Source organism: Copadichromis virginalis, linkage group LG23, assembly GCF_057382275.1.
Source record: "Copadichromis virginalis isolate Kocher_CV1m ecotype Utaka linkage group LG23, C_Virginalis_male_GT1.1, whole genome shotgun sequence".
Lineage (NCBI taxonomy): Eukaryota > Metazoa > Chordata > Actinopteri > Cichliformes > Cichlidae > Copadichromis > Copadichromis virginalis.
In genome coordinates this window covers 23644517-23658549 of record NC_140639.1, presented here as the reverse complement: position 1 = coordinate 23658549, position 14033 = coordinate 23644517, and the positions used below count along the sequence as shown (strand labels likewise).

General features: G+C 40.9%; 1 protein-coding gene across 4 annotated transcripts in view; it reads right to left on the bottom strand.

The window, feature by feature from the left end:
• Positions 1-5: 5 nt before the first annotated feature.
• Positions 6-14033, bottom strand: part of LOC146680923 (receptor tyrosine-protein kinase erbB-4-like) — a 376413-nt gene continuing 362385 nt past the window's right edge. For 3 of the 4 annotated variants that reach the window (XM_085447517.1, XM_085447519.1, XM_085447518.1), the window contains exon 27: positions 5288-14033. In XM_085447517.1, coding sequence (XP_085303643.1) covers positions 13195-14033 — 839 coding nt within the window. In that variant the 3' untranslated portion in view covers positions 5288-13194. Of the gene's footprint in view, positions 1433-5287 lie in introns of those variants that run through there. The other variant, XM_085447520.1, reaches the window with a different exon arrangement.

The window sequence follows — 14033 nt, the reverse complement described above, 5'->3', positions numbered from 1 at the left end:
CATAAGAACTCCCAAATTATCAAGAGTGGATCAACAGCTGACTGAGTGCACAATATGCATTTCCATTTGTTTTGCAATTTTCAAACAGCTGAAGAATGACCTCTTTTTAGTTTACAGAGACATGAGGGATACTTCCCAAAGTCTGACCTGCATGGGCTCATCCACCCAGTGGTTACCACCAGGTCTCCAGAAGCACTACTGTGTGAACCAAAACTGAACTTGCACTGCTATAAATTATCAGTGATAATTTGGTAGTTATATAATAATAATAACTACCAACTTGCATTAATTTGTTTGTAACTTCTAGCCAAAGTATATCGATAGAATTGGGCTGAGTGGGCATAGTGCCTTCAGCGAGAGGACATGGATCCCTGAGGTCTATCCATAAGGGCGAATTTGTGCTCGCTGTTCAGCTGTACAATTGTGTCGATTTTTAATATATAAGTACCAAAGATCCGAGTCTGTCAGATTATACAGAGGGCTGCCGACAGGCCTCAGAAGCTCGAGCACCACTTACTAAAAGATTTATGTCAGTGTATGTATATATTTGAGCTTCTGTGTAGACATCTGAGCATGTGTGGATTAGAGAAAAACCGAAATGAATTTAAGCTTGTACACTCAGTTTTTATATTTATAGTCATCAAAGATGTTTTCTGTACAATCGTTCAACCCGAGATAAAAGAACAGTTCAAAGAAACCATTAAAAGCCCCAAATTACCACGGCATTCAGGCTGATTAATGGATGGAAACTTCTCACCACAACTGTAGAAAACACAAACATGGCAGCTGGAAATCTGGGGGGGGGGGTGCCCCCCCTCACCACCACCACACACACAACATCGACTGAAAGGTGCCTCATAACCTGAAGTGATGACTCTAGCTGCTTGAGCCGTAGTTTTCACCGTAAAACAGGTCTTCGCACTAATCAGCACGTATAAATTTGTGTAGAAGGAATAGCAAGCACACATTCTGTTTACTGCACTTTTAGTTTACCTCACAAGTTTTTCTTCCTAAAATATTTTATAAAATCAAGCCTCTCACAGTATTGCTATGATTTCAGTCAACAGCAGCTCCAGCTACCCTTTCAGAGGTGATTTTGTGCAGCTCTCTGCCCCCGACAGTGTGCCTCAGGCTGTTGTGCCCAACCTTTACCTCCATTTGGCCTCTCCTCTCTAACTCTCCTTCTCTTGTTTTCTGCTCTCTCCTCTGCTGCCGTCTCTGCTCTGATTACTATGTTGTGTGGAAAAGTTGCCTCACAGGAAGTTGCTGTCTCACGTTCCTCCTCCTGCGTTCCACACGATAATCCTCAGCTGCAGACTGGACTGAGCGTCTTCAGTGGGAGGCAGCAGATAGGTCTCTTTGGTTCTGTTTTTCCCCCAGACTTTTGCATAAGCCTCAGGCATGGAGCTAGCATGTCCCCCCGGTTTCCAATCTGGTTGGTGAAAAACAAAAGGGATGATCTAACAACAACAGCAGCCTGGAGTTTTAAAGAAATATTCAATTATAAACAGGAAACTTTTATTTGAGTTTGAAAATGACAGATCCCAGGATTTAAAACCTCAGGTTGCAGCTGAGTCAGTAATAAACATTTCACCTAGCTTTAGGTGGGGGGGTTGAAGGGTAGATAACTTTTCCTCAAATTAGCAAAAAAGGTGTAATACCAAAGCTATTTTCTAAACGATTAGACTAAATAACCACTTACTGGAACTGCGTGGCTTTGGAGGGATTGCTGAGGAATACTAATGATGCTTACCATAGCTTCATATTTAAAGCTGCAAAACGTCCTTTGAAATCTCTGATAGCTATGAAACGACATGCATGCATTTGAAAGATTAACCGCAGGATCACGCTCACATTTATCCTGAGTTCATTCGTTGAAATCATACACAGTCTATATATTTGATGCCGTCACGATTGGTTTGGCCGGCCTGAGGTTAAACGGAGGGGAAAGAGTCAATCTTTTACAGCTTTGTGAAGACTTAACGATCACGTAGGTTAATTATGCTGGCAAAACTCGTGGCTTTGCCCCTGATTCTGTGCTTGCTTCAGCCCTGGATCGCGCTGGATATAACTCATGAAAATTGCCAGCTAACATTAACCATGTGCAGCCGTGGCGCGGCAGGAGAGATATGGCCCCATGATGGGAGATAACTGTGATTTATGCTTCATATCTTTAACCGCGTAACCCACACGTTCTGAATTTAATTGCACATTACATTAATTGCACAACACCACAAGCGGTTTTCCCTGTGTTATTACAATGTAAATATGCCATCTGAAGTTAAAAAGGTGCAATATGTTAGAGTAATGATGTCAGATTAGCACTAACATGACGAAGAGGAGCGCTGTAACGACACAGATTAACAGAGAAACAGATTTATGATTCAATTCTAGCAGCTTTTTCGGTGGCAGTTTGAATCCTACGGAATCCAGATGTTTCGGAGAGAGGATAATATCATAACATCAGCAGAGCAAATAATACCCAACCGTCTCACACTCCCATGTAGCTTCACAACTGTAACCAAGCAACAGCTGGTATGGCAAGCTATGAAGGTCTCCACATGTTGAAGTGATGTGCATACGGCTGTGTAAATAAAGAGTTCGGATGGTGGTGTCTGTGTGGATGTCCCTTTTCTTTCCTTCTCCAAAATCGAACTCATAAGCACAAGTGTGAGAAATGAATTAAACGCTGTGTTTATCTGTAAACATGTCCGGACAACTAATAGTAGTAACTCTAAAGAGAAAACATCCATCTGGGTGAAAATGCCTTGTTGATGTCAGAGGTCAGAGGTGAACAGTCAGATGGCTCTGAGCTAACAGGAAGGTAACAGTATAACCAAGGCATGCAGAAGAGCATCTCTAAATGAACAAGACATTGAACCTCGATGGACTAAAGCAGCAGAAGACCACACTGGGTGTCATTCCTGTCAGCTAAGAACAGGAAACACCAATTTTGGCTGCACCAAAATTGGAAAAATGTTGCCAAGTCTCAATTTCTGCTGCAACATTCAAATGGTAGGTTCAGAATTGGGTGTAAACAACATGAAAGCATGGATCCATCCTGCCTGGTTGTGGTGTTAATGGTTTGGGGGATATTTGCTTGTATTGTTGTTGAACATGTCCATCCCATGTCACAAAGTGTAGATCATCTGAAACTGGTTTGCTGAACATGACAAATCTGCAGCAACAGTGTACTGCTAATCGCCTTGTTGAATGTATGCATCTCTGAAAACAACAAGTTAAGCCTGATACTAGCAAAATGTACCCAATAAAGTGGCGTGTGAGTATGTTTCTCTGTTCGTTTCTTTTTTTAAAACACAATTCCACTTCAGTATGCCTTTTGGCTGATGCAAAAAAGACATGCTCTATGGTACACTTTGAACAGTATTGACATATATCCACTTTTCCAGTACATCAGCAGCACATAGACTAAGTAAGGTCTTGGTAATGTGTCAGCATTAATTCAAAAACGCGTTATCTGCATCCTAATAAGTACACTAAAATGGAAAAACAGCCATTTTAATCTTTAGAGAAAGTAGCTCATTGACATAAAGCTGTCTTCCTGAATTTATATGGGCAATAAGTGCATATAAGTACAGCAATGAATTTGTATAAGTAGAGCAATTGTTCTTTATTTCAAGAGAGCCTTCCTAATTCATGGAATAATTCTTTTTACACTTGGGGTCCACATCCTGCTGAGAGTACTTCTGACCACAATAAATGAAACTCTGGTGGAAAACAAACAAAAAAACAAGCACTAGTCAAACCCCAGGCTGCTATATTAAAGGGTCATCAATCTTGTGGCTCCATTTCAAAAAGCTGTCTCTCCTTGGTGCGAGGAGATGTGGGCAAAACACCCCGTCAAGGTGACACGCTGCAATTAAACAGTGGCAGTCTGTTGGCGATGAGCTGTCATCGTCGAGCTATGTCACAAGTGTACAGGGCAGCTGTAAGTATAATTGCTACAGGCCTCCGGGATGGAGCTGAACCCTCGTCTCCTGGCGGCGATAGCAGGCTTCAATGGAAGAATGGCTTTAAAGGAGACTTGTAATACACTGACAAATGGTTATACAGCAGTTGCCAAATTAACAGTGACCTCTCCCCTCTTTGCTGTCTGGTGTGGGTGATAATGTGCAAAGTCTTGTCGGCAAGTGTGCTTAATGTTCAAGATAATCTGTCTATTATGTGAGTTCGGTGCTAGGAAGGGAATGAGTATCAATTAAATTTCCTTTTTATGCAGCGAATGGGAAACGTCATTTTTCTGGACAGTCATTGAAGAAGCCAGACCTAATATAGATTTTAAATAAGCAGCTTTATAAGAATATATAACAGGAGATAGTTCAAATACTGTTCATCCGCAGTAGAAGCCCACCTCTCTAAATTACTGTGGTGGAACTCGATGTGCTTACTAATCGAGTCTCGGTGCTCTGAGGAAACTAACAGAGAGAGAGGGGAGAGGGGCAGAAGGAGGACGAGAAAGGAGGGGGAGGATTTTAGTTCATAAACACTGTTTACTTAAAGCACCCCATTGCCTTATTAGTATTAATAGCAGTGACTTCAGAAAGCTCATATTCTGCCATTGGACAGTTTTGTATTATTTATGATTGAAATGAAAGCCTCGGAGTGGAATGAAGGCGCACTTGCATAGCAAAGATGTTGCCTATGCCAGTTTACATAACCAACACTTGGGTAAACAGTGTATTAAGCGCAGCGCGGGGCGAGAGTAAAACGACAGCAAAATGTTGTATCCACACATTATCTGATTTGAGGCGAGGTTTTGGAGGAAGCTAGGCGAGCACACTGCGGACCTTTTTGATGCAGCTGGTCTTCATCTGCAAGTCCTTTTGAGCATGAAAGCGTGTAGCGGTGCAGCATCTCGTCTCCAGTGCAAGTTTCTGAAATGTTCAGATATAACTGTAACTTGAGAGCTTCCTTGCCTTAATTAAAGACACCATCTGCTAAATTTTATTATTGAAGCTGTTAGCATGTGGATTAGAGCATCTGAAAGCAGCTTTCGTTTTCCATTCTATTTATAGGCAGCAGGGTGGCGTGTCGAGCAAGGAAACCTATGATCTGGGCTGAGGACTTGAGCTTCCCCACTGAGGGGTATTTGAAAAAGATACAGAATTCCTAATAAGGTTAGCAATCTCTGATTTGGCTGATTTTGAAGATACACAACTCATAACAAGAATAAAAACTTTAAAGTGGTGCTTTCCCAAGTAAATATCAAGTAAAGAAAGCCCCCCCAACACTTACTAAACACACGTGCACAAACGACCACACCATATATCGAATCAATCTTTATTTATATTAAATTAAAAATATACTTTTGACAGATTCATGTAACAAACATGAGGAACGGTATTTCTATGATATAAAGCTTTGGGTATGGTTTCAAAGTACTCAAAGAGAAAGTCAGCAATGACGGTGTTGGGTAAAGGGACAAGGGGAAAGTATTGAAAACCAACAGTACGCAAAGAGGAGCAAGCGATGACGCCTTCTCTCCACTATGTCTCCTTTTGAAAGCATGCAAAACAAATTAAATGAAATCAGGGCCTATTGTGAAGGCTGTGCAGAAAAGAGGAGTAAGAGGGTGGACTTGGCTCAGTAATATTTCGAGTTGAAAGTAAGCAGAGAAGGTAACACTGACTCTCAAACACAGTTTATATAGGTTAGTTGGGACCACAGGTTTCAGTTTTATGACATTTAGAAAGATGGCATTGAGTTCTCTTGGTTGACTGACATGGTAGGCATTGGAAAAGTAAATCAGATGTGTCTCAGTTTGCGTACTACCACCCCTACCGTTATTTTGTGAATAGTGTTGATCATTCACCTGACTGTTTGTTAACTGTAAATCTCTGACACATGCACTATTCTGAATGTTGCTCAGGACCTATTCACCCAGGCTTAGAGACCAGCTGGGAATAATCTGATTATGACCGGTTGCTAGGGAAAAATGTTCATCGCCCAACTGGTTGATGAGTGGTTGCTGGTTGTTGCGAGCAATGACTGTGAAATTGATTGCTAAAACCTTCACTCACTTAGGCCTAGAGTGAGTGGGGTTACCCTAACAGCTAGTGAACACCATGGCAAAAGAGTGTATATTCCACAAACAGTATGCAAATGGCTGCTGGAGGTTGTTGGCGGTTGCTAGTATGACATTGGTTGCCAACAGGTATACAGAGTTGTACCAAAAATCGACTTATGATTGTTTTAGCCACTGTTAGACTGGCACAGTCTCCAGTTTGCATGGAAGCGTCCAACTCGCCTGCAAATGCTCGCAAACTACTCATTAAGCTGTAGTGAAACTGTCAAAAGTGTGGCACAATTGGCAAATATTCACCTTAATTGTAAAAGTTGCACCTTTTGAAATGTCTTAGTTCCAATGATAAGGCACTGCTTTTATTTTGAAGGTGAATGTTCTCCGTTTCGAGTTACAGAGAGCATAGTTGAAAAGTGGCTGCTTTTCATGCAAACTACAGGCAAAAGCAACAATATGCAAGCAAACAAAACGATCCCAAGGAGGCTGTCTGATGCAGCACCCCATTTGTGACAGACAGCAATCTCCAGCAACCACTTGTTAACTGGTGGGGGACCATACATCTTTCCTTAGTGATCAGATATTGCAAGGAGAATGATGAACCCGTCGCACAGCCTGTCTGACTTTGGCCTTAAGTAGTGGAAACTAAGGCATTAACAGCTGATCTTCAAATTAGAGCCAGATATTGAGCTAATACTAGCTAGTTAGTTGTTTTTGTGTTGTTGGCATGTTGTCTGCACTGTGGTATGGTCTGGTAGTTTTCTGTGACTTCATAGAGATTTTAGTGTAAGATATCTGACCAGAGGCTCAACAACTTGATAAATTCACTAAATGCGCCATCTAGTGTGAGACTTGCAGTCTGCGCTATCTAGCTAGCTACCGCCAGCAGATGCTTAGCAACCCGGGATTGATATTTCACGCATTATGGCATCGACTGATATTTATGCATGTTAAACTTACATCTGCAATGACAGAAAAGTGTTATACATGGTAAGAAGCTCATTTTGTCATATGTTTATAAAATGTTGCAGCTAGCGCAACAATCCTTGTTATTGCTAGCTATCTGGAAAGCTAAAAGCAAGAGATTTTTCAATCTGGGACTGATGTTGCTGTGTTTACATTACTTCAGAAGAATTTAGTATTACATTTAGTAAGTAACTTGACAAATGTAAACATGAACAAAATGTGCCAGCTAACATAACAGCCATGGTAAAATGCTCCAATAGTCCAGCCTCTTGTCGTGCCTGATTTCAGACAACACTACACTATCAAGCTAATATGCTACTATTATGGAAGTATTCAAAGTGAGACACCACCCATTGTTATTTGTGTAGTGTTTAACAGTGTTCACTTAAACTGAAACGTTACACGTGAACAGCCACAAAGGTCTGAAGCAGGGCCACTGAACAGAGTTTCACATGAGAAGGGAACAACAAGAACTTTTAAAATGAAATACCCATTAGTAAAAAGGGTACACTTACATAAAGCAAATATGTACGGCTCTTTTTGTACAAGTCGATATAAGCAGGAGAAAAAAGCAGTAGGAGAGAAGACCAATATAAATTCAAAGCATCGCCTCCTTATTTACAAATTCACCAAGTCGGCCATTTTGGTGCTTTATAAAAATATTATTCACATTTGTTGTTGAAGTGTGTTAGATAAATCTGGGAGGAAATCCCAAAGATTCTGTACAGTTATACTGATACAATGATTTGAATACAGAAAATGAATGACTTTCTTTTATGAGGGACAATGGTATAGTGGTTTATACATTCGCCTAACAAGCGAAAGATTCCTGGTTTGATTTCCGGTAGGAGACGCAAATCCCTTCGGGGCTGTATCAGGAAGGGCATCCGGCGTAAAAATCTAGCAAACCGAATATGTGGAGCTACCCGCTATGGCAACCCCTTGTGAATAAGGGAGTAGCTAAGAGTAGCTTTTTCTTCTTTTGTGCAATTAAAATGTCAAGAAACCGAAAAACGTGGCTAGAATAACAAACATGTTGAAGAATGTACAGTAGCCAACACAATAGTGGGAAAAAGAAGTTACATCGTTGATACTAAGGATAAAACTCAATATTAAAAAGACACTGTAGGGAGGGGGTGGGGGTGTACTACACTCACACACAAAAATTCCCATGAAACATCGCAGAAATAAGGATTCCCAGTTTGTGCTACTAAACTCGATAAAAAATATCTGATTAATTTTTCCCACACTGGACAGAAATTTGAGTATAATGTTGTCATAAATGAGATACGAAGGTGGAGGGCAGTAAAACACTCACTTTGGGAACCATGCAATGTAATATTTACTATACAATAGACTTTGTTGAAGCCTGTATGGTGTTTGAGGATAAAATATTGAAGGATTCGGTTCAGGACATGGCTACATGCCTTTGCACCTTGGCTTTGAGGAGGCAGTAAAAAACAAAAAACAAAAACCTAAACCCAGAAAATAATATAAAAAGGATCAGCCTAACCAGCAGTGTTTCCCCCTGGCATGCTTTTGAACTGCCACGAACACAAGCCTGTTAAGGACTGAGACAAATAGCAGCAGGTAACACCAAGGCAAAATTAGTTTGAAACAAGACACAAGATATTAGTCTTCAGAGAGGAAAAAAATGCTTCCACATAGACGCAACACATTTTGGTACTCTAAAAGGATAACCAAGGTCTTAGGATGGGAAAAAACACGACTTAACAGAAGGGGAACTTCAGGTGCTTTTTCCTACCTTTCTGTCAACAAACAAGTCAATGACTCAGATCAAAAATGGGAGAGTGGGGATGCCTCGGATTCTCTTAAGTGCTCTTGAGAACATTTGAAACCATTTGTATCATCAGTCCTTCAATCTGTTCTTGATTCAAACACACATTTTGCCTGGGTCTGCAGTGTAATTTAGGGCAAAACAGGCATAAACCAAGGCGTGTGTTTTTCTTTCGACCACCATCATATTTTTGTTCATTTTTCTTGAAACCCAGATTTGGCAGTCGCTTCCATCGCTCAGTATAAACAAGCTCAAACGCGCCATAAATATTTCACATTGATATTAAATGCTGTCTCTATTTCACTGAATTAGAGCTCGAAAAAGGACTACAAAATACTCCTTCATCAATTAATCATGACAGCATCAAAGCACTACTATAAATACTGTTTGAAGTCAGCGAAAAAACATGGAAACAAGGACATTCTTGAAGCTGGTCAAGTACCATGTAAAATGTGTTTTCCTTATGACCTCTTGGCCCCAGTTCCTTCCTTGTACTTTTGCTAAAGCTATTGCTTTCTGAAGTGGTAAACGGCTGGATAAACAAGTTGAATATTTCAGTAACGAAGAGTGGAAATCCTTTCTTTATACCCGCGACTTTGATCAAAGTGCTCCATGGGGAGGATAAACACATACAGCGTTACATGTGCATAGACTGAGACAAGCACACTTTCACACACTTTTAAATACACAAAATAAATAACCTACGCAAGAACACAGCTTAGGCAGGGCTGGGCTCTGGTAGAGCAGAATGATGAAAGGTTGTTGAAACTATGACAAAGCAATATTTATGCTCCACAAATAATGAAAAATACCGTTGTTGTTAAAGGTTCAAGAACTACAAGTTTTTCTTCATATTCATTCAACTAAATAAAGGAGATATTGCAAAAGGACCTCTGAGAAAAACCAACATTACACAAGTTTTATCTTGAACTTCTAAGTTTGGCAAGCGTTGCAGTGTTTTCCCCTACCCACAGGTGTTGTGTATGGCTTGGTGGAAGAAATAACGGCTGTAATACAGTCCTTTCAGCAGCATTGACTGGCAAGTTGCCTACACAGGCATCAGTAGTCAGGGTTAGAACTATTTTCTTGAGATTTCTTGAGAGTGACGATATCACTCTGGGCTAAGAACAGATGTGAAGCCTTTATAGATTAGAGGCTTCGTTAAACAGTGGCTAGACTAATTAATTTAAAACTCAGTGGTGCTGAAAGTGCAAATTACATCAAACAAAACAAGAAATGACTTTCTTAGGTATGTTAAAAATTGGCACAGTTATTAATACTGGTAACAGTAGTTGACTGTCTGGTGATTCACCAAGAAACTAATGAAAACTATACTAACTTAATATTGGAAAACATAACATTATAGTTTTAACTGAAAAAAAATGTCATATAGTAAAGTACTAATTTCGTTTACCAGTTACCCTGTGCTGCATTAAAAAAAATTACATGTATTCAAAACAGAACTTGCTTTATGAACTTGGTTTGGCCAGTTGTTAACATACACTCATCATGGGCATGAATGTCGTGCTATTTTTCAGCTTAGAATTTTTTTCTTTTACTTTTTACATTTTCAATGCATGCCAAGAAGAGTGGCCAAATATCCAGCCAGAATTATGCCAGATACTTTTTAAAACTTTAAAGCCCAATTTTTTGTTTTTAAAGCCATTAAATATGTATACTATACAGTCATTTCACCATGGAAAAAAGACAGTTTCAAAGAATTCATTAGAAGCCCAAAATGATCATGATATTTGTGATGAGTGGATATAAACTTCTGACCACAACTGGAGCAAAGGCCAAGTTCAGCTAGGTGACAAAGTCAAGCTCCACCACAGTCCCAGCGGATAAGCTAATGTCTCAGCTAGTACCCTTCTACACATCCTTATGACAGTTTTTTGGAAGCAGCCAACCCCACATCCAGCTAACTCTTCCTTTTCACATTTGTTGTTATTTCTGCTCTGTGAAATCTTAAACTTCATTTAGACTACTGTGGGAAATCTCAACATCCCAACTAACTACGTAATTGGAAAATCCTTGTATCCCTACACTGAGGTCTTCCACACCATCAAGTTGTTGTGGTATGCATTGGCCCGACATGTAGTTACATTTCTAGGGAAGTGCACGACATGTTACTTAGAAGGTTGCGGCATAGGGTTAAAATGGGGTCTGGTTATGGTATAAGTTACGGCGTAGAGCTGAAACAGAAGTATAGTTTACGTGAAAGGAGTCTTCCTGCTTTGTGCTTTCTACATTAGCCCAGAATAGAACCATACCTCCAAACAGAAATTACTAAAACAACAGTCTTCTGACTATAGTTGTCCTGGTTGAAATATAAATAAAATATACACTTCAAGCTACTGTCAAGTTTTCTGTATTTAGCCACAATCTATGGCCACATATTCGTTGGCAAGATCAGAGATCTATGTTGCCACAAGGTGTAGTTACAATTCTATGGAGGTGCATGTGAGGCTTAAGTTAGCTTTAATGCTAAAGAATAAATTTAGCTTTGAAACATCTGACTTATTTGAAAGCATCATTTTTTCTTGCTCTTTAAAATACATTTTCTAGCAGACAAGGTTAGCTTATCGACTTCTGCCTTGTGAACAATTTGGGTAGGAACCACTGACACTTCTAGTAGCCAAAATGAAATTAGCTACCAATTAACAGTCTAATAAGAATATGGGTGGGGTCTGGAAAAAACATGATTCTGTAAAAAAAAAGAAGCAAAAAACATCTAGATCAGATGTGGACAAAAATAATCAAGAATTATGTGGCCAAAAGTAGTCTAGAGTTTTACTTTTTCTCGGACCAAGCAATCGAGAATATAACAAACACCATGACCGAGACAAGCTCCAGTTCCAGTTACTAAAATGATAAATCCTCACATTCTTGATTTTGATCAACTCAAAGAAAGTAACGTTAGCTAAGGACACCCTAAATCTATAAAACCCTTCCAGAGATTTGGTGCCATTTGGTGCAGTTTGGGGCTTTTAATGATCTTTTGATTTGAGCTTGGTTTGTTTTATACTTAACATAGGAAAAAAAAGCCTTGATAGAGTCGATCGTTGGTTAGTACTGAAGATCTTTAGCTTTCGACTCCATTAACACTGACTTTTACCCCCCAGTGGGATCATCTGTAGCTTGCTAAAATATGAACATACACGCACACACTAATCCCAATCACACTAACATAAAGACAGATAGACATATAAAGTAGTCTGTTTAACTGTGCTCTGCTGGTGCTGTCTTGTTCCTTCCTTGAGGTCTTCATTAGTCAGTTTGTATAAACTTTCATGAACTTTTCCTCCCCTTTCTGTAGTTTTTTCTCTCTCTTTGAACACCATTTTGAGTTCAGCTGCTTTACTGGAGTACTCTACAGCTCATAGCAGGTTTTCTCATCCGAGTTAGCTTGAATGGGAAAACCAGTGTATAAAAATCTTTTCAGCACTGAAACCCGTGATTATAAAAGTGTTTACAGTGTGGTTTCCCTTTTACCATTTGCCCTGGGAAAGCTGTTTTAGTCAGCTTCTCCAAACAGACAGCAGCCAAGCAAAACCAACAGAACAGCAGTTGCCCTGCAGATTCTCGAGCAATTTAAAAAGTCCATGGTTGAACTACAAATGTGAAAGAAAAGATCACTGTAGTTTTGTCCATCACAGTATCACAGTTACAGTAGAAGGATGAGATGAGATTCACATATTTCATATAAAAGAACACACGGTGGGTATAATCCTATAGGCAAAATCACTGAATATGATTGATGAGTGCTCCATCTTTTGTTGTCCACTCTATATTGTCTTTTCTTCCTCCATATTTTGCTTTTGTTGCCTGGCTACCTCACTCTAATGTCATTCAGAAAACCAGGCATCTTGACATCTAACAGACTGTATTTGTTCTATGTGATTGTGTCTTTCAGAAACCCTTTGCAGAATATTGTTCCTCCTCAGAACTTTATAATAGAAAGCAAAAAGATTAGTAAAACTTCTTGTTCCTCTCACAAATCTGAAACCCAAGTGGCTGGCAGTGAGTTCAGATACCCCCAGATACAGTCCATCCACTGCTGTGTGATAATTAAGCATCTGTTCTTTACTGAAAACTACCATAACCTTGACATTCTGAATGACATGGAGCACAGTCTCTATCTACAGAACAGAGATGGACGAGATTGTCTATAGTGACAGTTCAGGGGTCTGAATTGCTTCTGCTTGGTTCGGTCCACCTCCTCCAGATGTTGCTACAATCTACAGCAGATGGCCTGTTATCTGGGCAGGGCTGAGAGCAGCCTTGGTTGGTGCTACTCTCTCTTTGTGTAGGACCGTGGAACTGGAGAGGATGTTGGGCTTGTTGGAGGCTAGAGGAAGATTGGGGAACGTTTGTTAAATGGAATAATCTAGACCACAGTGTTTCGCTGCCGGTAAGGTGGAGGTGGCAAGATGGTTCCAGCTTTCAGGGAAAACTCAGACATGTATTCAGGGTTTTCAGCTACTGCCGGCCGTATGTGTCCATTCTGCTTATAGAAGAGCTTGGCGTTGGTGGAACCTCCCTGGGCACCATCTGAGGCTGCCTGGTTAGATGATTTGGGAGGCAAGCTGTGCTGCCAGTATTCTGGATTGTCAAAGGTCACCTTCAGCTTCTTTCCGCTGGCTTTACCTGATGTTTGCCCTCCATGCTTCAGCAAACTGGCAGGGTGTGTGGTGGCGTAGCTCTGGTAGGCTGGCAGGCTGCCATGCCCAATGGTGGCTGAAGTGGACAGGGCGCCCGACTGGCTCACCTGAGCCTGAGCAGTAGTTCCTGCTTGACTCTGAGCAACAGAGCTGCCACCTGGATTGCCAGGTTGCCCTGCAGGTTTGACGGTGTGGTGGGCATGGAGGATGTGAGTCGGTGGACCATGATGGCAAGGAATACCAGATGGAGATGGTTGGGCTGTGGGGAGGGGGTAGTGGGGCAGGCTAGTCTGGATGGTAAGCGGGAGATGGGAGCCTGAGGTTGTGGCTGAGATAGAAGAAGGAGGTTGGGTGGGTAGGGGCAGACCATTTCTCCTCAGGGCTTCCAGGCCCAGCTCAGCGGGGGTATGGAAGGTGTTGAGGTAGAGGGGCTCATTGATGTACTCGTCCTCTCCTTTGGGCTGACTGTTGGGTGTGCTGTGGTAGCCTGGGTTATCCAGGGCGTGGATCTCGCCGTTTTTACGTCGCGTGACAAACGGGTTCTCCTCAATGGGATTCAGATATT